Below are 26,207 nucleotides of genomic sequence, written 5' to 3'. Positions count from 1 at the left end.
GGAAAAAGGAAAAAGAGAAGAAAAAAAGGAAAAAAAAGAGAAAAAAAGAAAAAAAGGAAAAAAGGAAAAAAGAAAAAAAGGAAAAAAAGAAGAAAAAAAAGAGAAAAGGGAAAAAAAGAGAAAAAAGAGAAAAAAAGGGAAAAAAAAGAAAAAGAGAAGAAAAAAGGAAAAAAAGAAAAAAAGGAAAAAGAAGAAAAAAAGAGAAAAGGGCAAAAAAGAGAAAAAAAGAGAAAAAAAGGAGAAAAAAAAGAGAAGAAAAAAAGGAAAAAAAGAAGAAAAAAAGAGATAAAAGAAAAGGAAAAAAAGGGAAAAAAAGAGAGAAAAGAAAAGGAAAAAAAGGGAAAAAAAGAGAAAAAAGAGAAAAAAGGAAAAAAGAAAAAAAGGAAAAAAAGAAGAAAAAAAAGAGAAAAGGGAAAAAAAGAGAAAAAAAGAGAAAAAAAGGAAAAAAAGAAAAAGAGAAGAAAAAAAGGAAAAAAAGAGAAAAAAAGGAAAAAAGAAAAAAAAGAAAAAAAGGAAAAAAGAAAAAAAGGAAAAAAAGAAAGAAAAAAAAGAGAAAAGGGAAAAAAAGAGAAAAAAGAGAAAAAAGGGAAAAAAAGAAAAAGAGAAGAAAAAAGGAAAAAAAGAAAAAAAAAGAAAAAAAGTTTTAAAAAAGGCCTAAATTATCTAAAAAGCTCCAGGAGCCACTAGGGCGGTGCTAAAGAGCCGCATGCCGCATGCCGCCGCGGGTTGCCGACCCCTGATTTAAAAAATACACAAATATTCTTTATAAAATAACTGAAAACTTTGCAGGAAGTTAGTTTTGCATTCATGTTTGATTTAGCAAACAAATGCAAACCCTTCCAGGTTCCTCTTCGTGGCAGCGATGGTCAAATATTTGCATTTTGTAAAACCACGGGTTGACCTTTGACCCCAATCCAAGCACCTCGGAGTTTGATTAACTGGAGCGAAGCAGAAGCTGCATGACGACATCAGCCGGGTCAGATTCTAGCGGTGACCACATGCCGCTCGTAAATCCTCCCCGGTTATGTAAAACCAGAGCCAGAAATGTGCAGCACATGTTTTTCTGAGAATGAGAAAAAGCATGAGCTCGGCATGAGGGAAAGCCATCCGAGGTCCCGGCTGGAGGCTGGGGGCGGATGGGATGGGCCGACGCTACATGGAACGGAAGAATTTACGGGCCACTTGGGTTCATGTTAGTCATCTAGGAGTGAAGACAATAGAGCTTCATGAGATAACACACACGGTTAGCCGAGCCGGATGCAATCATGTGTGTGAGAAACACCGAGCATTCCTCCGCAGGCGACACAATGGGAGTCGGGGCTGCGAGGCTCGTAGGTGAAGGTGATTTAATCTGCCTTCCTCTTCCTCGCGCTGAGAAAACACCGACGGACCCTCGAAGTCTGAAGGGCCGAAGTCGGGCTGAAGTCGGGCTGAAGTCGGGCTGAAGTCGGACTGAAGTCGGGCTGAAGTCGAGATGAAGTCGAGATGAAGTCGGGATGAAGTCGGACTGAAGTCGGACTGAAGTCGAGATGAAGTCGAGATGAAGTCGGGATGAAGTCGGACTGAAGTCGGACTGAAGTCGGGTTGAAGTCGGGCTGAAGTCGGGCTGAAGTCGGACTGAAGTCGGACTGAAGTCGGACTGAAGTCGGGATGAAGTCGGGATGAAGTCGGGCTGAAGTCGGACTGAAGTCGAGATGAAGTCGGACTGAAGTCGGACTGAAGTCGAGATGAAGTCGAGATGAAGTCGGACTGAAGTCGGGCTGAAGTCGGGATGAAGTCGGACTGAAGTCGGGCTGAAGTCGAGATGAAGTCGAGATGAAGTCGGACTGAAGTCGAGTTGAAGTCGGGCTGAAGTCGGACTGAAGTCGGACTGAAGTCGGACTGAAGTCGGAATGAAGTCGGACTGAAGTCGGACTGAAGTCGGGCTTAAGTCGGGCTGAAGTCGGGATGAAGTCGGACTGAAGTCGGACTGAAGTCGGACTTGAGTCGGACTGAAGTCGGACTGAAGTCGGACTGAAGTCGGACTGAAGTCGGACTTGAGTCGGACTGAAGTCGGACTGAAGTCGGACTGAAGTCGGACTGAAGTCGGACTGAAGTCGGACTTGAGTCGGACTGAAGTCGGACTGAAGTCGGACTGAAGTCGGACTGAAGTCGGACTGAAGTCGGACTGAAGTCGGACTGAAGTCGGACTTGAGTCGGACTGAAGTCGGACTGAAGTCGGACTGAAGTCGGACTGAAGTCGGACTGAAGTCGGACTGAAGTCGGAATGAAGTCGGGCTGAAGTCGGACTGAAGTCGGACTGAAGTCGGACTGAAGTCGGACTTGAGTCGGACTGAAGTCGGACTGAAGTCGGACTGAAGTCGGACTGAAGTCGGACTGAAGTCGGACTGAAGTCGGACTTGAGTCGGACTGAAGTCGGACTGAAGTCGGACTGAAGTCGGACTGAAGTCGGACTGAAGTCGGACTTGAGTCGGACTGAAGTCGGACTGAAGTCGGACTGAAGTCGGACTGAAGTCGGACTGAAGTCGGACTGAAGTCGGACTGAAGTCGGACTAAAGTCTGGCTGAAGTCGGGCTGAAGTCGGGCTGAAGTCGGACTGAAGTCGGGCTGAAGTCGGACTGAAGTCGGACTGAAGTCGGACTTAAGTCGGACTGAAGTCGGACTAAAGTCTGGCTGAAGTCGGGATGAAGTCGGGCTGAAGTCGGGCTGAAGTCGGACTAAAGTCGGGATGAAGTCGGGATGAAGTCGGGTTGAAGTCGGACTGAAGTCGGACTGAAGTCGGACTGAAGTCGGACTGAAGTCGGACTGAAGTCGGACTGAAGTCGGTCTTTAAGTCGGGTTGAAGTCGGACTGAAGTCGGGCTGAAGTCGGACTAAAGTCGGGATTAAGTCGGACTGAAGTCGGACTGAAGTCGGACTGAAGTCGGACTGAAGTCGGGCTGAAGTCGGACTAAAGTCGGGATTAAGTCGGACTGAAGTCGGACTGAAGTCGGACTGAAGTCGGACTAAAGTCTGGCTGAAGTCGGGATGAAGTCGGGCTGAAGTCGGGCTGAAGTCGGACTAAAGTCGGGATGAAGTCGGGATGAAGTCGGGTTGAAGTCGGACTGAAGTCGGACTGAAGTCGGACTGAAGTCGGACTGAAGTCGGACTGAAGTCGGACTGAAGTCGGTCTTTAAGTCGGGTTGAAGTCGGACTGAAGTCGGGCTGAAGTCGGACTAAAGTCGGGATTAAGTCGGACTGAAGTCGGACTGAAGTCGGACTGAAGTCGGACTGAAGTCGGGCTGAAGTCGGACTAAAGTCGGGATTAAGTCGGACTGAAGTCGGACTGAAGTCGGACTGAAGTCGGGCTGAAGTCGGACTAAAGTCGGACTGAAGTCGGACTGAAGTCGGACTGAAGTCGGGATGAAGTCGGGATGAAGTCGGGCTGAAGTCGGGCTGAAGTCGGACTGAAGTCGGACTGAAGTCGGGCTGAAGTCGGACTAAAGTCGGGATTAAGTCGGACTGAAGTCGGACTGAAGTCGGACTGAAGTCGGACTGAAGTCGGGCTGAAGTCGGACTGAAGTCGGACTGAAGTCGGACTGAAGTCGGACTGAAGTCGGGCTGAAGTCGGGCTGAAGTCGGACTGAAGTCGGACTGAAGTCGGACTGAAGTCGGACTGAAGTCGGGCTGAAGTCGGACTTAAGTCGGGCTTAAGTCGGACTGAAGTCGGGCTGAAGTCGGGCTGAAGTCGGACTTAAGTCGGACTGAAGTCGGACTGAAGTCGGGCTGAAGTCGGGCTGAAGTCGGGCTGAAGTCGGGCTTAAGTCGGACTAAAGTCGGGCTTAAGTCGGACTGAAGTCGGGCTGAAGTCGGGCTGAAGTCGGACTTAAGTCGGACTGAAGTCGGACTGAAGTCGGGCTGAAGTCGGACTGAAGTCGGGCTGAAGTCGGACTGAAGTCGGGATGAAGTCGGGGTGAAGTCGGGATGAAGTCGGACTGAAGTCGGGCTGAAGTCGGGCTGAAGTCGGGATGAAGTCGGACTGAAGTCGGACTGAAGTCGAGTTGAAGTCGGGCTGAAGTCGGACTGAAGTCGGGATGAAGTCGGGCTGAAGTCGGGCTGAAGTCGGACTGAAGTCGGACTGAAGTCGGACTAGAGTCGGACTGAAGTCGGACTGAAGTCGGACTGAAGTCGGACTAGAGTCGGACTGAAGTCGGACTGAAGTCGGACTGAAGTCGGACTAGAGTCGGACTGAAGTCGGGCTGAAGTCGGGCTGAAGTCGAGTTTAAGTCGGACTGAAGTCGGGATGAATTCGGGATGAAGTCGAGTTTAAGTCGGACTGAAGTCGGACTAAAGTCGGACTGAAGTCGGACTGAAGTCGGACTGAAGTCGGGCTGAAGTCGGGATGAAGTCGGACTGAAGTCGGACTGAAGTCGGACTGAAGTCGGGCTGAAGTCGGACTGAAGTCGGACTGAAGTCGGGATGAAGTCGGGATGAAGTCGGACTGAAGTCGGACTGAAGTCGGAGTGAAGTCGGACTGAAGTCGGGCTGAAGTCGGGCTGAAGTCGGAGTGAAGTCGGACTGAAGTCGGGCTGAAGTCGGGCTGAAGTCGGACTGAAGTCGGACTGAAGTCGGGATGAAGTCGGACTGAAGTCGGAATGAAGTCGGAATGAAGTCGAGCTGAAGTCGGGCTGAAGTCGGACTGAAGTCGGACTGAAGTCGGACTAAAGTCGGACTGAAGTCGGAGTGAAGTCGGACTGAAGTCGGACTGAAGTCGGAGTGAAGTCGGACTGAAGTCGGACTGAAGTCGGACTAAAGTCGGACTGAAGTCGGAGTGAAGTCGGGCTGAAGTCGGACTAAAGTCGGACTGAAGTCGGACTGAAGTCGGAATGAAGTCGGAATGAAGTCGAGCTGAAGTCGGGCTGAAGTCGGACTGAAGTCGGACTGAAGTCGGACTAAAGTCGGACTGAAGTCGGAGTGAAGTCGGGATGAAGTCGGACTGAAGTCGGACTGAAGTCGGACTGAAGTCGGACTGAAGTCGGACTAAAGTCGGACTGAAGTCGGAGTGAAGTCGGGATGAAGTCGGACTGAAGTCGGACTGAAGTCGGACTAAAGTCGGACTGAAGTCGGAATGAAGTCGAGCTGAAGTCGGGCTGAAGTCGGACTGAAGTCGGACTGAAGTCGGACTAAAGTCGGACTGAAGTCGGAGTGAAGTCGGGATGAAGTCGGGCTGAAGTCGGACTGAAGTCGGACTGAAGTCGGACTAAAGTCGGACTGAAGTCGGAGTGAAGTCGGGATGAAGTCGGACTGAAGTCGGACTGAAGTCGGACTAAAGTCGGACTGAAGTCGGACTGAAGTCGGAGTGAAGTCGGGCTGAAGTCGGGCTGAAGTCGGACTGAAGTCGGACTGAAGTCGGACTAAAGTCGGACTGAAGTCGGAGTGAAGTCGGGATGAAGTCGGACTGAAGTCGGACTGAAGTCGGACTAAAGTCGGACTGAAGTCGGACTGAAGTCGGGCTGAAGTCGGGATGAAGTCGGACTGAAGTCGGGTTGAAGTCGGACTGAAGTCGGGCTGAAGTCGGACTGAAGTCGGACTGAAGTCGGACTGAAGTCGGACTGAAGTCGGACTGAAGTCGGACTGAAGTCGGACTGAAGTCGGACTGAAGTCGGACTGAAGTCGGGCTGAAGTCGAGCTGAAGTCGGACTGAAGTCGAGTTGAAGTCGGACTGAAGTCGAGTTGAAGTCGGACTGAAGTCGGGCTGAAGTCGGACTGAAGTCGGACTAAAGTCGGACTGAAGTCGGACTGAAGTCGGACTGAAGTCGGACTGAAGTCGGACTGAAGTCGGGCTGAAGTCGAAGTCGGGATGAAGTCAGGATGAAGTCGGGATGAAGTCGGGATGAAGTCGGGATGAAGTCGGGATGAAGTCGGATTGAAGTCGGATTGAAGTCGGACTGAAGTCGGACTGAAGTCGGACTGAAGTCGGACTGAAGTCGGACTGAAGTCGGGATGAAGTTGGACTGAAGTCGGGATGAAGTCGGGCTGAAATCGGGCTGAAGTCGGGCTGAAGTCGGACTGAAGTCGGACTTTAAGTCGAGATGAAGTCGGACTGAAGTCGGACTGAAGTCGGACTGAAGTCGGACTGAAGTCGGGATGAAGTCGGACTGAAGTCGGGCTGAAGTCGGGCTGAAGTCGGACTGAAGTCGGATTGAAGTCGGATTGAAGTCGGATTGAAGTCGAGTTTAAGTCGGACTGAAGTCGGGCTTTAAGTCGGGCTAAAGTCGGGCTGAAGTCGGGATGAAGTCGGGATGAAGTCGGGATGAAGTCGAGTTTAAGTCGGGCTGAAGTCGGACTGAAGTCGGACTGAAGTCGGACTGAAGTCGAGTTTAAGTCGGGCTGAAGTCGGACTGAAGTCGGGCTGAAGTCGGACTGAAGTCGAGCTGAAGTCGGACTGAAGTCGGGATGAAGTCGGGATGAAGTCGAGCTGAAGTCGGACTGAAGTCCGACTGAAGTCGGGCTGAAGTTGGGATGAAGTCGGGCTGAAGTTGGGATGAAGTCGGACTGAAGTCGGGCTGAAGTCGGACTGAAGTCGGACTGAAGTCGGACTGAAGTCGGACTGAAGTCGGACTTGAGTCGGACTGAAGTCGGACTGAAGTCGGACTGAAGTCGGACTGAAGTCGGACTGAAGTCGGACTGAAGTCGGACTGAAGTCGGACTAAAGTCTGGCTGAAGTCGGGCTGAAGTCGGGCTGAAGTCGGACTGAAGTCGGGCTGAAGTCGGACTGAAGTCGGACTGAAGTCGGACTTAAGTCGGACTGAAGTCGGACTAAAGTCTGGCTGAAGTCGGGATGAAGTCGGGCTGAAGTCGGGCTGAAGTCGGACTAAAGTCGGGATGAAGTCGGGATGAAGTCGGGTTGAAGTCGGACTGAAGTCGGACTGAAGTCGGACTGAAGTCGGACTGAAGTCGGACTGAAGTCGGACTGAAGTCGGTCTTTAAGTCGGGTTGAAGTCGGACTGAAGTCGGGCTGAAGTCGGACTAAAGTCGGGATTAAGTCGGACTGAAGTCGGACTGAAGTCGGACTGAAGTCGGACTGAAGTCGGGCTGAAGTCGGACTAAAGTCGGGATTAAGTCGGACTGAAGTCGGACTGAAGTCGGACTGAAGTCGGGCTGAAGTCGGACTAAAGTCGGACTGAAGTCGGACTGAAGTCGGACTGAAGTCGGGATGAAGTCGGGATGAAGTCGGGCTGAAGTCGGGCTGAAGTCGGACTGAAGTCGGACTGAAGTCGGGCTGAAGTCGGACTAAAGTCGGGATTAAGTCGGACTGAAGTCGGACTGAAGTCGGACTGAAGTCGGACTGAAGTCGGGCTGAAGTCGGACTGAAGTCGGACTGAAGTCGGACTGAAGTCGGACTGAAGTCGGGCTGAAGTCGGGCTGAAGTCGGACTGAAGTCGGACTGAAGTCGGACTGAAGTCGGACTGAAGTCGGGCTGAAGTCGGACTTAAGTCGGGCTTAAGTCGGACTGAAGTCGGGCTGAAGTCGGGCTGAAGTCGGACTTAAGTCGGACTGAAGTCGGACTGAAGTCGGGCTGAAGTCGGGCTGAAGTCGGGCTGAAGTCGGGCTTAAGTCGGACTAAAGTCGGGCTTAAGTCGGACTGAAGTCGGGCTGAAGTCGGGCTGAAGTCGGACTTAAGTCGGACTGAAGTCGGACTGAAGTCGGGCTGAAGTCGGACTGAAGTCGGGCTGAAGTCGGACTGAAGTCGGGATGAAGTCGGGGTGAAGTCGGGATGAAGTCGGACTGAAGTCGGGCTGAAGTCGGGCTGAAGTCGGGATGAAGTCGGACTGAAGTCGGACTGAAGTCGAGTTGAAGTCGGGCTGAAGTCGGACTGAAGTCGGGATGAAGTCGGGCTGAAGTCGGGCTGAAGTCGGACTGAAGTCGGACTGAAGTCGGACTAGAGTCGGACTGAAGTCGGACTGAAGTCGGACTGAAGTCGGACTAGAGTCGGACTGAAGTCGGGCTGAAGTCGGGCTGAAGTCGAGTTTAAGTCGGACTGAAGTCGGGATGAATTCGGGATGAAGTCGAGTTTAAGTCGGACTGAAGTCGGACTAAAGTCGGACTGAAGTCGGACTGAAGTCGGACTGAAGTCGGGCTGAAGTCGGGATGAAGTCGGACTGAAGTCGGACTGAAGTCGGACTGAAGTCGGGCTGAAGTCGGACTGAAGTCGGACTGAAGTCGGGATGAAGTCGGGATGAAGTCGGACTGAAGTCGGACTGAAGTCGGAGTGAAGTCGGACTGAAGTCGGGCTGAAGTCGGGCTGAAGTCGGAGTGAAGTCGGACTGAAGTCGGGCTGAAGTCGGGCTGAAGTCGGACTGAAGTCGGACTGAAGTCGGGATGAAGTCGGACTGAAGTCGGAATGAAGTCGGAATGAAGTCGAGCTGAAGTCGGGCTGAAGTCGGACTGAAGTCGGACTGAAGTCGGACTAAAGTCGGACTGAAGTCGGAGTGAAGTCGGACTGAAGTCGGACTGAAGTCGGACTGAAGTCGGACTGAAGTCGGACTAAAGTCGGGATGAAGTCGGAATGAAGTCGGAATGAAGTCGAGCTGAAGTCGGGCTGAAGTCGGACTGAAGTCGGACTGAAGTCGGACTAAAGTCGGACTGAAGTCGGAGTGAAGTCGGACTGAAGTCGGACTGAAGTCGGAGTGAAGTCGGACTGAAGTCGGACTGAAGTCGGACTAAAGTCGGACTGAAGTCGGAGTGAAGTCGGGCTGAAGTCGGACTAAAGTCGGACTGAAGTCGGACTGAAGTCGGACTAAAGTCGGGATGAAGTCGGACTGAAGTCGGAATGAAGTCGGAATGAAGTCGAGCTGAAGTCGGGCTGAAGTCGGACTGAAGTCGGACTGAAGTCGGACTAAAGTCGGACTGAAGTCGGAGTGAAGTCGGGATGAAGTCGGACTGAAGTCGGACTGAAGTCGGACTGAAGTCGGACTGAAGTCGGACTAAAGTCGGACTGAAGTCGGAGTGAAGTCGGGATGAAGTCGGACTGAAGTCGGACTGAAGTCGGACTAAAGTCGGACTGAAGTCGGAATGAAGTCGAGCTGAAGTCGGGCTGAAGTCGGACTGAAGTCGGACTGAAGTCGGACTAAAGTCGGACTGAAGTCGGAGTGAAGTCGGGATGAAGTCGGGCTGAAGTCGGACTGAAGTCGGACTGAAGTCGGACTAAAGTCGGACTGAAGTCGGAGTGAAGTCGGGATGAAGTCGGACTGAAGTCGGACTGAAGTCGGACTAAAGTCGGACTGAAGTCGGACTGAAGTCGGAGTGAAGTCGGGCTGAAGTCGGGCTGAAGTCGGACTGAAGTCGGACTGAAGTCGGACTAAAGTCGGACTGAAGTCGGAGTGAAGTCGGGATGAAGTCGGACTGAAGTCGGACTGAAGTCGGACTAAAGTCGGACTGAAGTCGGACTGAAGTCGGGCTGAAGTCGGGATGAAGTCGGACTGAAGTCGGGTTGAAGTCGGACTGAAGTCGGGCTGAAGTCGGACTGAAGTCGGACTGAAGTCGGACTGAAGTCGGACTGAAGTCGGACTGAAGTCGGACTGAAGTCGGACTGAAGTCGGACTGAAGTCGGGCTGAAGTCGAGCTGAAGTCGGACTGAAGTCGAGTTGAAGTCGGACTGAAGTCGAGTTGAAGTCGGACTGAAGTCGGGCTGAAGTCGGACTGAAGTCGGACTAAAGTCGGACTGAAGTCGGACTGAAGTCGGACTGAAGTCGGACTGAAGTCGGACTGAAGTCGGGCTGAAGTCGAAGTCGGGATGAAGTCAGGATGAAGTCGGGATGAAGTCGGGATGAAGTCGGGATGAAGTCGGGATGAAGTCGGATTGAAGTCGGATTGAAGTCGGACTGAAGTCGGACTGAAGTCGGACTGAAGTCGGACTGAAGTCGGACTGAAGTCGGGATGAAGTTGGACTGAAGTCGGGATGAAGTCGGGCTGAAATCGGGCTGAAGTCGGGCTGAAGTCGGACTGAAGTCGGACTTTAAGTCGAGATGAAGTCGGACTGAAGTCGGACTGAAGTCGGACTGAAGTCGGACTGAAGTCGGGATGAAGTCGGACTGAAGTCGGGCTGAAGTCGGGCTGAAGTCGGACTGAAGTCGGATTGAAGTCGGATTGAAGTCGGATTGAAGTCGAGTTTAAGTCGGACTGAAGTCGGGCTTTAAGTCGGGCTAAAGTCGGGCTGAAGTCGGGATGAAGTCGGGATGAAGTCGGGATGAAGTCGAGTTTAAGTCGGGCTGAAGTCGGACTGAAGTCGGACTGAAGTCGGACTGAAGTCGAGTTTAAGTCGGGCTGAAGTCGGACTGAAGTCGGGCTGAAGTCGGACTGAAGTCGAGCTGAAGTCGGACTGAAGTCGGGATGAAGTCGGGATGAAGTCGAGCTGAAGTCGGACTGAAGTCCGACTGAAGTCGGGCTGAAGTTGGGATGAAGTCGGGCTGAAGTTGGGATGAAGTCGGACTGAAGTCGGGCTGAAGTCGGACTGAAGTCGGGATGAAGTCGGGATGAAGTCGAGCTGAAGTCGGACTGAAGTCCGACTGAAGTCGGGCTGAAGTCGGACTGAAGTCGGACTGAAGTCGGGATGAAGTCGGACTGAAGTCGGGATGAAGTCGGATTGAAGTCGGATTGAAGTCGGACTGAAGTCGGACTGAAGTCGGACTGAAGTCGGACTGAAGTCGGGATGAAGTTGGACTGAAGTCGGGATGAAGTCGGGCTGAAATCGGGCTGAAGTCGGGCTGAAGTCGGACTGAAGTCGGGCTGAAGTCGGACTGAAGTCGAGTTGAAGTCGGGCTGAAGTCGGGCTGAAGTCGGACTGAAGTCGGACTGAAGTCGGGATGAAGTTGGACTGAAGTCGGGATGAAGTCGGGCTGAAATCGGGCTGAAGTCGGGATGAAGTCGGACTGAAGTCGGGCTGAAGTCGGGCTGAAGTCGGACTGAAGTCGGATTGAAGTCGGACTGAAGTCGGACTGAAGTCGGACTGAAGTCGGGATGAAGTCGGGCTGAAATCGGGCTGAAGTCGGGATGAAGTCGGGCTGAAGTCGGAATGAAGTCGGAATGAAGTCGGACTGAAGTCGGACTGAAGTCGGACTGAAGTCGGGCTGAAGTCGGGATGAAGTCGGACTGAAGTCGGACTGAAGTCGGACTGAAGTCGGATTAAAGTCGGACTGAAGTCGAGCTGAAGTCGGACTGAAGTCGGACTAAAGTCGGGATGAAGTCGGACTAAAGTCGGGCTGAAGTCGGGATGAAGTCGGGATGAAGTCGGACTAAAGTCGGAATGAAGTCGGGCTGAAGTCGGAATGAAGTCGGAATGAAGTCGGGCTGAAGTCGGGTTGAAGTCGGACTGAAGTCGGAATGAAGTCGGACTGAAGTCGGGCTGAAGTCGGGATGAAGTCGGGATGAAGTCGGACTAAAGTCGGAATGAAGTCGGGCTGAAGTCGGAATGAAGTCGGAATGAAGTCGGGCTGAAGTCGGGCTGAAGTCGGATTAAAGTCGGGCTGAAGTCGGAATGAAGTCGGAATGAAGTCGGGTTGAAGTCGGACTGAAGTCGGAATGAAGTCGGACTGAAGTCGGAATGAAGTCGGGCTGAAGTCGGGCTGAAGTCGGACTGAAGTCGGACTGAAGTCGGGATGAAGTCGGACTGAAGTCGGGATGAAGTCGGGCTGAAGTCGGGATGAAGTCGGACTGAAGTCGGACTGAAGTCGGGATGAAGTCGGACTGAAGTCGGGATGAAGTCGGACTGAAGTCGGGATGAAGTCGGGCTGAAGTCGGGATGAAGTCGGACTGAAGTCGGACTGAAGTCGGGATGAGGTCGGGATGAAGTCGGGATGAAGTCGGACTGAAGTCGGACTGAAGTCGAGCTGAAGTCGGGCTGAAGTCGGGCTGAAGTCGGGATGAAGTCGGACTGAAGTCGGGATGAAGTCGGGCTTAAGTCGGACTGAAGTCGGACTGAAGTCGGGATGAAGTCGGGCTGAAGTCGGACTGAAGTCGGGATGAAGTCGGACTGAAGTCGGGATGAAGTCGGGCTTAAGTCGGACTGAAGTCGGACTGAAGTCGGGATGAAGTCGGGCTGAAGTCGGGCTGAAGTCGGGCTGAAGTCGGGATGAAGTCGGGCTGAAGTCGGACTGAAGTCGGACTGAAGTCGGGCTGAAGTCGGACTGAAGTCGGGATGAAGTCGGGATGAAGTCGGGCTGAAGTCGGGATGAAGTCGGGATGAAGTCGGGCTGAAGTCGGGCTGAGTCCTGCAGAGAGAGAAGCTTCTCATTGGCACCAGCAGAGAGCGGGGGTTAAATCCTCCTACTCAGGTGCAAATCCCATCAACGTGTCCATCAGAATCATTCACCCCCCACTCACATAACGGCTACAAACCCCCCCATGTCAACATCAGACCCTCTCCTGCCCCGATAACGTTGTTTTGCAGCCGGTTCAGAGTCCTGATGCGCTCTCTCCTGGGAAAACGGCGCCCCGCGGCGTCCTGAGGTCCTGCGGCGGTTTCATCTGGACGTGTTTCATTCCCCGGCTTCTCATTAGAGCCGGGTGGCACCGAGCCCGGTCCACAAATCTGTACCATCTGTGAAGCATCAGCTTCTGCAGGAACGGCTCCCACGTCTGGAAGCAGGACCGGCCCGGGTCACCCCCCCCCCATCCCATCCCACCCAGCAACACTTACGGCGGAGATCAGAGGACCTGACGGAGGACGGCTGAGCGGTCCGGCGGCGCGGCCGGCGGGACCCGGACTACTTAGACTACTTAGACTACTTACTCGCACAGCAGAACGCCGTCCTCCAGGGCGGATCGGAAGTCGTGGCTTCTGAAGCGTTTCTTGGTTACAGCCTGGGAAAGAAAAACAAAACAAGAGAAAAAACTGTGAGGAAAACAGCCAGAGGGGGTGATGGGTGATGGGGGGGCAGGAGAAGAAAGGTAGGATGTGGGAACAGTAGGAGGAGGAAGTGGGAGGCGTTTCCTCCCGCGCTCCCACACGTCTCGGTGGGGGGGGGCGGCCGGTGCTGCAGGTTCTCCTCCGAGCGGCAGGACCCCGGACCCCCCGGACCCCTGGTACCAGGGGTACCCCCCGCCCCCCCCCCCACGACTACCCAGGCTGCACTGCTGCTGCTGCAGCATCTGCAGCTCCGGGCGACGCTGCAGCCTCATGCCTTTCCCATGATCTCAAGCGGCTGCAGAAACACCGGGAACCGTTATGCAACTACACACACACACGCACGCACGCAGGCACACACACACACACACACACACACACACACTTACACACACACACACACACACACACACACACACACTTACACAACTACACACACACACACACTTACACACACACACACACACACACACACACGCACGCACGCACACACACACACACACTTACACACACACACACACACACACACACTTACACACACACACACACACACACACACACTTACACAACTACACACACACACACGCACGCACGCACGCACACACACACACACACACACACACACTTACACAACTACACACACACACACTTACACACACACACACACACACACACACACTTACACAACTACACACACACACACTTACACACACACACACACACACACACACACACACACACACACACACACACACACACACACACACACACACACACACACTTACACAACTACACACACACACACACACACACACACACACACACACACACACACACACACACAAATAAACTACGGATTTATTATAATCATGACTTGGTTCTATTTGTCCATTAATTATGTTTTTTCTCTGGAAGAAACAGATTTAAGTTTTACAACCTGGAGGAGATGATAAATGTGCTGCTGGGTCTGTGGCTTGTGTTCCATATCAAGTTAAAACATGAGAGTGAGAGAAACTTCAAGCGGCGACGCTTTTTTTTGTTTGTTTGTTTGTCTCGGCGCTGCTGAGAAATCAGCTGGAGCCGTGAGCAGCTATGAAGTGACAGAGTTCCTGGTAGATCTGGTCGTTCCTTATCGCTCCGTCTAGATCCCTTTTTAATTCTCTCCTCAGCACCAGGTTTATGAACATCTGCACCGCTAAACAGAAGGTGACACGGAATGAGAATATCATTTTTGTCAGACGAGGGGGTGCTTTTCACGGCAGGGGTGCTGAATACGGCACAACACCGGGGTATGACAACTGCAGAACAAGTATAGGCGCACAATGAGAAACACTTTTTTCTCCATGAAAACACGTGATTTATTTATTATCACGAATAAAAAAATGAATGTGCCTCCTGTGGCAACCTTTTGCTGAATAATACTCGATTTAACATTCAAATAAAATATTTCTCCTTTTGCATGTGGAGATTAGCACCTTCCTTTCAAACGTATTAAATACAGACGCAATCACAATCCCCGCAAAAACTTTCAGGCTTGGTAAATCTCATTGCGCGTGGTAAATGGAGATATTTGCATCTTCCCCTCCCAGTATTTAGCGATTTCTGGCGGGTACGCCCAATATTGATTATTCATCAGGGCAAAAGTACTAAATGAACAGCGTGTGCTATTTTGCGCATTTCAGAGGCACAGTCGTCTTTGCACGCTGTTAGTAGATCAGCTGGCACTTTGGTTTGCGGGTGCTGTCAAGTTTGCACACGTTTTTACGCACGCAAACCTTTAGTAAATCAGGCCCTTAGAACCTTGGCAGAATACATACAGAAACAGTATCAACTCGGCACGCCTCCACCCGTAGTGTAAAAGCGCAAAACCGGGGCAAGTCGAGTCGCGCTGAGTAGGTACTAGTGGAAAAAGCGCCATTAGTCAAGACCAAGACCAGTTCAGCTCCAGACCTAACAGAAACCTAGTAATGTCCTGATCCTGCGTGATAGTAGAACATCATCCTGGTTCTAGTTTCCATATGAGCTTGTTTTCAACTGCAGCTCAATAACACAGAGAAGTGGATGATGATGTTGAACTCACTATAAATGTTTCCATCCATCAGCTGAGATCAGATCTGTGTGGCGACTGCACTACCGCTATTTCTACACTATTGGAGGATTGACTCCAGTGCTTTTAAGGATTGACACGACTACTAACTAGTCCCAAAGTCCTCTAGCAGAATAACCAGCTCCAACACCCCCCTCCACCTCAGAAAAGGAAGGAATAGGAAATGGTCCTCAACCCTAACCCTGGTCCTCAACCCTAACCCTGGTCCTCAACCCTAACCCTGGTCCTCAACCCTAACCCTGGTCCTCAACCCTAACCCTGGTCCTCAACCCTAACCCTGGTCCTCAACCCTGGTCCTCAACCCTAACCCTGGTCCTCAACCCTAACCCTGGTCCTCAACCCTAACCCTGGTCCTCATCCCTGGTCCTCAACCCTAACCCTGGTCCTCAACCCTAACCCTGGTCCTCAACCCTAACCCTGGTCCTCAACCCTAACCCTGGTCCTCAACCCTGGTCCTCAACCCTGGTCCTCAACCCTAACCCTGGTCCTCAACCCTAACCCTGATCCTCAACCCTAACCCTGGTCCTCAACCCTGGTCCTCAACCCTGGTCCTCAACCCTAACCCTGGTCCTCAACCCTAACCCTGGTCCTCAACCCTAACCCTGGTCCTCAACCCTAACCCTGGTCCTCAACCCTAACCCTGGTCCTCAACCCTGGTCCTCAACCCTAACCCTGGTCCTCATCCCTAACCCTGGTCCTCAACCCTAACCCTGGTCCTCAACCCTGGTCCTCAACCCTAACCCTGGTCCTCAACCCTAACCCTGGTCCTCAACCCTGGTCCTCAACCCTAACCCTGGTCCTCAACCCTAACCCTGGTCCTCAACCCTAACCCTGGTCCTCAACCCTGGTCCTCAACCCTAACCCTGGTCCTCAACCCTAACCCTGGTCCTCAACCCTAACCCTGGTCCTCAACCCTGGTCCTCAACCCTAACCCTGGTCCTCAACCCTAACCCTGGTCCTCAACCCTAACCCTGGTCCTCAACCCTGGTCCTCAACCCTAACCCTGGTCCTCAACCCTGGTCCTCAACCCTAACCCTGGTCCTCAACCCTAACCCTGGTCCTCAACCCCAACCCTGGTCCTCAACCCTGGTCCTCAACCCTAACCCTGGTCCTCAACCCTAACCCTGGTCCTCAACCCTAACCCTGGTCCTCAACCCTAACCCTGGTCCTCAACCCTAACCCTGATCCTCAACCCTAACCCTGGTCCTCAACCCTGGTCCTCAACCCTAACCCTGGTCCTCATCCCTAACCCTGGTCCTCAACCCTAACCCTGGTCCTCAACCCTAACCCTGGTCCTCAACCCTAACCCTGGTCCTCAACCCTGGTCCTCAACCCTAACCCTGGTCCTCATCCCTAACCCTGGTCCTCATCCCTAACCCTGGTCCTCATCCCTAACCCTGGTCCTCAACCCTAACCCTGGTCCTCAACCCTGGTCCTCAACCCTAACCCTGGTCCTCATCCCTGGTCCTCAACCCTAACCCTGGTCCACTGTCATTGTAAACCCTAATGTGTACTATTTATGTTTGTCAAGGACTACAGATGGAAATTAGCTTGTGGCTAACTTTGGTGCAGCCATTTTTTAATGCACATTGTCCTTTAAATAAATAAATAAATAAAAAAAAACCTGGTCCTGCAAGTTTTAGATGCTGCCTTGCATCCACCCACATTCTAATTAATGTTCGTCATCAAGGTCTGTTAATGAAGCAGGAAACATCTAAAACCTGCAGGACCAGTGGGCCCTAAATCACTGATTCAACGATTTATTGGAGCAGTTGTTAGGACATTAAAGGACATTAGGACATTATTGATCTCTGATCGGTCCGATCTCCAGCAGCTCAGCGGTGTCATTCAGAGTTCCAGCAGGACGGTGAAAAGGTGATGAGGGAACCCTGAACTGGGACGAAAGCTGCTGCAGATCACGCACAACTCTTAACCAGAAAAGATAATCCTTTGAAAATATGAAACGGGGGAAATAAGATCGGATTATTATAGAATTATGAAAGCTTAAGCCCTCAAGTAGCAGCTTGTGAGTTAAACGCCGAGTCCTCTGGTCCTCAACCCTAACCCTGGTCCTCAACCCTAACCCTGGTCCTCAACCCTAACCCTGGTCCTCAACCCTGGTCCTCAACCCTAACCCTGGTCCTCAACCCTAACCCTGGTCCTCAACCCTGGTCCTCAACCCTAACCCTGGTCCTCAACCCTAACCCTGGTCCTCAACCCTAACCCTGGTCCTCAACCCTGGTCCTCAACCCTAACCCTGGTCCTCAACCCTAACCCTGGTCCTCAACCCTAACCCTGGTCCTCAACCCTAACCCTGGTCCTCAACCCTGGTCCTCAACCCTAACCCTGGTCCTCAACCCTAACCCTGGTCCTCAACCCTAACCCTGGTCCTCAACCCTGGTCCTCAACCCTGGTCCTCAACCCTAACCCTGGTCCTCAACCCTAACCCTGGTCCTCAACCCTGGTCCTCAACCCTAACCCTGGTCCTCAACCCTAACCCTGGTCCTCAACCCTGGTCCTCAACCCTAACCCTGGTCCTCAACCCTGGTCCTCAACCCTAACCCTGGTCCTCAACCCTAACCCTGGTCCTCAACCCCAACCCTGGTCCTCAACCCTGGTCCTCAACCCTAACCCTGGTCCTCAACCCTAACCCTGGTCCTCAACCCTAACCCTGGTCCTCAACCCTAACCCTGGTCCTCAACCCTAACCCTGATCCTCAACCCTAACCCTGGTCCTCAACCCTGGTCCTCAACCCTAACCCTGGTCCTCATCCCTAACCCTGGTCCTCAACCCTAACCCTGGTCCTCAACCCTAACCCTGGTCCTCAACCCTAACCCTGGTCCTCAACCCTAACCCTGGTCCTCAACCCTAACCCTGGTCCTCAACCCTAACCCTGATCCTCAACCCTAACCCTGGTCCTCAACCCTGGTCCTCAACCCTAACCCTGGTCCTCATCCCTAACCCTGGTCCTCAACCCTAACCCTGGTCCTCAACCCTAACCCTGGTCCTCAACCCTGGTCCTCAACCCTAACCCTGGTCCTCATCCCTAACCCTGGTCCTCATCCCTAACCCTGGTCCTCATCCCTAACCCTGGTCCTCAACCCTAACCCTGGTCCTCAACCCTGGTCCTCAACCCTAACCCTGGTCCTCATCCCTGGTCCTCAACCCTAACCCTGGTCCACTGTCATTGTAAACCCTAATGTGTACTATTTATGTTTGTCAAGGACTACAGATGGAAATTAGCTTGTGGCTAACTTTGGTGCAGCCATTTTTTAATGCACATTGTCCTTTAAATAAATAAATAAATAAAAAAAAACCTGGTCCTGCAAGTTTTAGATGCTGCCTTGCATCCACCCACATTCTAATTAATGTTCGTCATCAAGGTCTGTTAATGAAGCAGGAAACATCTAAAACCTGCAGGACCAGTGGGCCCTAAATCACTGATTCAACGATTTATTGGAGCAGTTGTTAGGACATTAAAGGACATTAGGACATTATTGATCTCTGATCGGTCCGATCTCCAGCAGCTCAGCGGTGTCATTCAGAGTTCCAGCAGGACGGTGAAAAGGTGATGAGGGAACCCTGAACTGGGACGAAAGCTGCTGCAGATCACGCACAACTCTTAACCAGAAAAAATAATCCTGTGAAAAAATGAAACGGGGGAAATAAGATCGGCTTATTATAGAATTATGAAAGCTTAAGCCCTCAAGTAGCAGCTTGTGAGTTAAACGCCGAGTCAGTTAGATTGAAAACAAACAATCAGAGCAGAAAACAAGCTGAACGGGTCTCAGCGACCGGATCGGTCCGATGAGAACGGTTTCGGGGGTTCTGCCCGTTTCACCGGATCAAAAGAAGACGGGACAAAAGACGGAGCCGACGCCATGGACGTTAAGTGCAGGGACTGGTGACGGAGGCGACGGGAGGCGACCGTACGCTGCTATTATTATCATCAGCAGACAATAGAGCCGCCAACACGCCCTGGTAACCTGAGCGGGCCGCGGCCGCAAATACCCAGCATTCCAAGGGAATTAGACCGCGCCGCGGCGGAGGAACCAGATCAACGTTCTCACAGCCGTGTGTGTTTGTGTGTGTTTGCACAACGGGAGCAAAAAACTCTCGCTGGGAAACTTGTTTAGGTTAGAAACCACGAGAGATCTGGGCTGCTCCTCTTTCTGTGACGGAAACACAAACACACCCCGACATGCAGAACCAGGAGAACAGGAAGACTCGTACACGCAACCTCGGAGAGAGAGAGACGGCAGTCAGGGGGAGGAAATGCTGGAGGAAATGCTGACCCCTGCTGGTGCTCAGAGGCAGCAGCAGCTGCATGCAGCTGGACGCAGCTGGTAGCAGCAGCTGTACGCTGAAACATCTGGACACGGCAGCTGGAAGGAGCAGCACCTGGACGCTGAAACAGCTGGACGCAGCAGCAGCTGGACGCAGTTAGAGGTGGGTGCAATTCATCGATGTGTCGATGCATCACGATGCGTCACGTGACGATTTGGAATCGATTAATTAAAAAAAAAAAATCCTATCCAGATTCCAGACGGAATAAGCTGCTGAATCATTTCATTTTCAAGAATGCACATTTCTTATTGTTCACTTGAAATATGGCAGATATGTTTACACTACTGTAAATAAATTTGATGGAAGTACATATATCTTGTTTACTTGAATTAATGAACTCATTAAATCCAGGGCTTGACCGTTTTCAGTGTTTTCCACCAATAGAGGGCGCTCTCATGCAAGTGCAGCTTTCCCTGGTCAAAGTTAAGTAAGTCAAAGAGCAAATGTTTACATAGTCATACGATAAATTATTTTGTGTCTTTGAAAAATACATGTCAAATGTTCAAAAAACCTTGTTATTTACTTAATGAGTGTTGTTAGAGGAACTGAGTTAATTGATTGGCCATTTATTTACAAATGTAGCCACAGATTAAGACAAAATCAATCTTGTATGGAAAAAAGCATTAAAAATCACAATAATCGAAGAATCGTGGCACCAATAGTCGAATCGAATCGACAATCGTTATAATCGAGGAATCGAAACTCCAATAATCGAAATTGAATCGAATCGTGAGATACCCTTGTTTGCACACCCCTAGACGCAGCAGCAGCTGGACGCTGAAAACAGCTGGATGCTGAAACAGCTGGATGCTGAAACAGCTGGATGCTGAAAACAGCTGGACGCGGAAACAGCTGGATGCAGCAGCTGCTGGACTCAGTAGCAGCTGGACGCGGAAACAGCTGGACGCGGAAACAGCTGGACGCTGAAACAGTTGGACGCTGAAACAGCTGGACACTAATCAACGGCAGGTGAAACGACAGCGAGAGTTCGTCTTCCGCTTCTCTCACATTTTCTCCAAGTTACACGACAGTCAGGACGACGAGGACAGTTCCAGATCTCATCTGTCCAGATGTGAGACCTCCCTGGTGCTGGACCGAGCTGGACGCACCAGAACCTCCTCCTCCTCAATCACTGTCATCATTAGAGGCATCAACCCCCCCTTTCCTCCCTGTCCAGCCCTCTGACCAACCACTAAGCTACTCTGACTAACGGAGAGATTTTAGGGAGTAACAGAGATGTCGAACCCCGTCTTCCCCCAGAGGGAGGAAGAGACGGAAATGTGATGTCAGAGTTTGGACGGTTAGTAGAGCAGAAACATCCAACGGAGCCTGACAGAGTTACCGCTTATTCATGCAGATCTGCAGACCCCCACAAACCCCTAAACCCCCCCAGATCGGGGTTCGGGTCACCGCAGGGCAAACGGGAAACGATCCAGATACTTCAGGGATCCGACTCGAGGAAAACACACTACTGTGGAAAACATTAGCGCCGTTCAGCCGGGGCTTCGTGTGAGGGCTCGGTTCACGGCACCGGTTTACGACCCGGCCTCAGGTCCGACTACTTCCCAGTGGCGGCTGGTGATAAAACATTTTGGGGGGGCGCACTGGCGAGTGGGGATTACAACACAACTATAAACTCTACTTGAACACAGGCCCGGACTGGCCGTTAGGCTTAACTGACTGAACATTGTAACATAGGCCTTAAAACAATAAAAATGCATTAAAGCGCTCAGGGTTTTTTATCATTTCAAATGATAAATCAAACTTGTAGTGCTGAAAGACTTTGCAGATGTGCCCCCTCTAGATATTTGAGCAGAACATTCATTGCAAACAGCCATTCTTGTATTATTCTTTGCCACTCTAAAATACTTCCACACTGCTGACATGTTTGCACCGCACCACTTCACTCCACGCGGCTCTTCCACGTTTGATTTCGTCATCTAAACGCACCTGTAATAGATTGATTTATGTTGTTTTGGTTCCACCTGCTGGTGAATGTTAGGTAAATTCTTATGTGGTTAGTTTTTGGTTGGCCAACGATTTATGTTTGTGGTGCAACAGTTACGGAGCGGCCAAGCTATTTCCTTATATTACAACGCCGTTATTAATTGTTCGTTTTTTTTCCCACTTATTCCACCGAACACCAAAAGTGTTTTTTTGCCATTTTCGGCCGAACAATTTTGGTTACCGAACAATCGGTGCATCACTAGTATATTCCAACCTTAGAAATCACAGTAGGTCCCATATGTGGACTTCTATTTGGAATGCAGTACGTGTGTGTGTTTGTCTGTACACCCACACATATGTGCTAGTTTGCGTGTGTTGTGTGCACATGTGCCACTGCCATGTGTAATAAGGCTGTCCCTCCATAGATTCATTGTTAAGTTTGGCCCTAGTTAGTTTTGCTAGTTGAAGAGTCATTTGTTATGCTTTCTTCCATGCACATTCTTGTAAACTTTGCGACTGGCCATTGCAAAATAAATATTAAAATATATTTCTATATTTCCTATGAAAAGTTGGAGATATTACCAGTTCTGGTACTTCAGACCAGGCCAATTTTCATGTTGCTTCAAAATATTTGGTGGGTCAACACCTCCACAGTGGAGTCCTGGCCTGAAAATGTCCATGTGACCTTAGGGTGAGTATTTTAGTGGCTATTATTCTTATATTGGAGTGCATTTTGTTTTAAATCAGCCAAACATACGTGCGTGCGTGCGTGCGTGCGTGCGTGCGTGCGTGCGTGCGTGCGTGCGTGCGTGCGTGCGTGCGTGCGTGCGTGCGTGCGTGCGTGCGTGCGTGCGTGCGTGCGTGCATGCGTGCGGCAGGGCCAAGGTGGCCTGTTACATGACTGACTCCGGGCCTGAAAAAGTTTCCCAGTCCGGTCCTGCTTGAACATACATTTTTTTATTATTTTTTATTACATATCACTACATATACTACATATACATATACATATACATATACTACATATACATGTAGCATATTTTACATAAACATATTAAAATTTTTCAAGTAACAAAATAACATATTTGAACCATTTTTCAGATTTTTAAAGTTATTATATAGAAATATTGACAGATACGGATACATGTCTATGGCTGTGACTCCGTTTGTAGCGAGTGACAGAAACAGTCGCGCGTCTACACTGTCAGGGGTGTGACTTTGATTGACAGCTCATGAATCAATCAGATTGGATGAAGACTGACAGAAAACACGCTGATTGGCCACGGACGCAGAGAGCTGAGCCCGGATGAGAGGCTTTGAGTAACCAATTAGAGACCACCATGAAGTCACATGGAAGTGAAAAGTTTAGGAACATGCAATACACACTCATTTGGCCGGCGCCCCTCGCCATTGAAACCTATGTATTTCAGTCTGCACAAAAAACAACTCTGAATAAACCCAGTATGGGATGGGAAGGCTTGAAAAATTAAAAGTCAGTGCACAGATGTGATCATTACGTTTTATTATGTAATTTATGTGTACTGTGTCTATTTTTTTTTTTTTCTTGTAATTTTAATGGGGGCGGCGCCCTAGCGCCCCCTATTGAAAAGCCGCCACTGCTACTTCCTATGAAAACATGCCAGAGACCTGGAGCGGCGCCCCGGCAAGTCGGCTGAGCCTCACGGCCTCCAAACAATACAGCAGCTCGGTCCGGGGGGGGGGGCAGGAGACCCGGTTACAGCAGACCCGGCTGCAGGAGACCCGGTTACAGGAGACCCAGTTACAGGAGACCCGGTTACAGCAGACCCGGCTGCAGGAGACCCGGTTACAGGAGACCCAGTTACAGCAGACCCGGCTGCAGGAGACCCAGTTACAGGAGACCCAGTTAGCGCCGCTCTAGTGGCTCCTGGAGCTTTTTCAAAATCGTTTGACCTTTGTTTTCCTTTTTTTCTTCTTTTTTTCCTTTTTCTTCTGCTTTTCCTTTTTTTCTACCCTTTTCCTTTCCTTTTTAATCTCGTCATTTTGATTTTTTTCTCGAAATTTTGACTTTTTTCTCAAAATTTTGACTTTTTTCTCGACATTTCGACTTTTTTCTCGAGATTTTGACTTTTTTCTCGACATTTTGACTTTTTTCTCGAGATTGTACTTCAACATTAATTTCGACATTTCGACTTTTTTCTCGAGATTTTGACTTTTTTCTCGACATTTTGACTTTTTTCTCGAGATTGTACTTCAACATTAATCTCGACATTTCCACTTTTTTCTCGACATTTCTACTTTTTTCTCGAAATTTTGACTTTTTTCTCAACATTTCCACTTTTTTCTCAAAGTGCATAATGAAAAAGAAAATCTTCCCCCAGTTATAACTAATATAGAAACATGCAGCATGTGTTGTCTTTATTCTAAGGCTGATACAAGACTTTTCATTTTTTGCGGATCCAGACATATTTGTTTTTTGTGTTTTTGGTCCAATATGGCTCTTTCAACATTTTGGTTTGCCGACCCCTGTTCTAAACCCACATGAGCGTCTGGAGAATAATCCAACCACAGACGTATCAGGTTTTTCCTAGAAAAACATTCATGACTTTACTGGATTATTTTCCAGGACGAGACGTTTCAGGGGAACGTTCAAGTTTCTCTTCTTCTACGTCACATTTCACTGCAAACATTTTTGCCACAGAATACAAACAAGAACCCGCAGAGGCGTCACCGGGCCTCAGGTCTGATTTCGTAGCGACGCCGCAGCATCACACAGTCCATGTAGATTTTAATCCATTGCACGGGAACTACCGGACCGCCGGTAGTTCACAGCAGTGAGCTGGTGCTGATCTGGTCCGGTCCTCAGCTCCCCTCAGGGTTCACACTAGGGATGGGCGATAAATTACCGTTCACGATATACCGTCCAAAAAGTTCCCCACGGTAAGAATTTGTCATCTCGCGGTAAAAATGATAAAAAGAAAGAAAGAAAGATATGAGCCAGAAAGAATGAAAGAAAGAAATGGGCCAAAAAGAAACAAAGAAAGAAAGAAAGAAAGAAAGAAAGAAATGGGCCAAAAAGAAAGAAAGAAAGAAAGAAAGAAAGAAAGAAAGAAAGAAAGAAAGAAAGAAAGAAAGAAAGAAAGAAAGAAAGAAAGAAAGAAAGAAAGAAAGAAAGAAAGAAAGAAAGAAAGAAAGAAAGAAAGAAAGAAAGAAAGAAAGAAGGATACATTCCTGTTGACGTTTTTATGTAACAAACATGGCGGATCCGAGGAGCTTCAGTCATTACAGTTTTGCAGTACAGGTGTAACTCATTTAATTGGTTTTTATTAATTCAATTTAATAGGTGTAGTTTAGTAGCATTTAGTATCTTTTAGAGCAGTGATTTGGCTCCAAAGACTGAATGTGGAGATAGATTTATAGTTACAAAGGTGGAGTTGAATTGGTATTTTTTTAATCGTAATTTTTATCGTTATCGGGATAAATGCCATAAATTATCGTGATACATTTTTTAGTCCATACCGCCCATCCCTAGTTCACACATCTTCTCCTGATGGCGGCTGTAACGGGCAGGAAGTCGTTACTGCAGCAGAATCATCATCATGATGATGAAGAATAGGGGTGTAACAATATATCATGCCACGAAATTACAAAAACGTCACGATAAAAACTGTAGCTGATATTGGGTTATTAATATTAATATATTGTGTTTACTAGTAACATCCTATTGGTGCAGCGGGATCACGTGACGACCTCGACCCCCGGACCAAAATCTGACTACGCTCAGAAGAAACTAGTACCGTTTTGGTCCCAATCACGGGACTCTTGGGGGTTTTGAGCTCTGAACTTTTACTTCTAAGGCGAGCATGAATCAATCTTTTTTATGATGTAAAGATTGTGTAGCGGGATGAAACGATAACGGGGTTCACCTTACGGCCTCAGGCTGGAGCAGGTGAAGCTCTGAGCTCTGGCACAAGATAAATAACAGTCATGTTGCATTTGGAGTTTGGGACTTTTCATAGTTTATTTACTTTTATCTATTTATTTATTTATATTTATTTATTTAATTAATTTTAGTTGTTAAATTTCTGGAAAAGAAAATAGTCAAGTCATACATGAGAGAAACTATTCAGTTTGTAGCAAAATATTTGTACTTGTCTGAAACTGAAGATCATAATGCAAACCTGACATTTACTTTTAGTTCAGTTTGTGGAAAATGGTTGGCCTGGCTTTCTCTTTAAATCTTATAAAGCATTAAAAACTGTAACAATAGGGCAAACACACAGCATTGTTTTTGTATTTTGCGTCTTTCAAATAAAAGACCATTTTTCTAGTCATATGTTCCTCATTCAAGTTGTTAAAAAAATACTGCTATAATATCGTATCGTTATTGTGACCTCAGTATCGTGTATCGTACCGTATCGTGAGATTAGTGTATCGTTACACCCCTAATGAAGAACCAGGCCGGCGTTCTGCCGAGGAGGAATCCTGGATCTGGGTCAGTGTTACACGACTGAACCGCAGGATTATAAGGAAAAGTGGAAAAGTCCCCGGGCTCATGGGCTCATGGGCTCATGGGCTTTGCTCCTGCAACTTTCCAACCAGACGCCTCTCAAGAGAGAGAGAAACCACAGCAGTCTCTGGTTTGTTTGGTTTTCCCTTTGTCTCTCTCTTCTCTTCTCTCTCATTTCTTCCTGCGTTAATACTGACTCCCCCTTTTAACATTTTTTTTTTTAAATAATTATTTATTTATCATTTTTCCTTATTTATTTTATTCATCCTATTTAATTATTTATTTATTTTTGCTGCTGTCTCTCCTAAAATAAGCATCATTCTAGAAAACCATCATACTCATACACACCACACACGTGCATACATACACACCCACATACACAATAGGAATGCCCCGATACCGATACTGCTCTCATAAACTCGTACTCCCAAAAATTAT

At 49.6% G+C, this 26,207-nt stretch overlaps 1 protein-coding gene across 7 annotated transcripts in view; it reads right to left on the bottom strand.

The window, feature by feature from the left end:
- Positions 1–26,207, bottom strand: part of lmo7a (LIM domain 7a) — a 133,036-nt gene that overhangs the window by 97,481 nt on the left and 9,348 nt on the right. For all 7 annotated transcript variants that reach the window (XM_061724202.1, XM_061724196.1, XM_061724198.1 and 4 more), the window contains exon 2: positions 12,769–12,839. In XM_061724202.1, coding sequence (XP_061580186.1) covers positions 12,769–12,839 — 71 coding nt within the window. The remainder of the gene's footprint in view (positions 1–12,768; positions 12,840–26,207) is intronic.

The sequence above is a fragment of the Cololabis saira genome, chromosome 6 (genome assembly GCF_033807715.1).
Source record: "Cololabis saira isolate AMF1-May2022 chromosome 6, fColSai1.1, whole genome shotgun sequence".
Classification (NCBI taxonomy): Eukaryota; Metazoa; Chordata; class Actinopteri; order Beloniformes; family Belonidae; genus Cololabis; species Cololabis saira.
The sequence above is the reverse complement of the archived record's forward strand: the minus strand, read 5'-3'. Positions and strand labels throughout refer to the sequence as shown.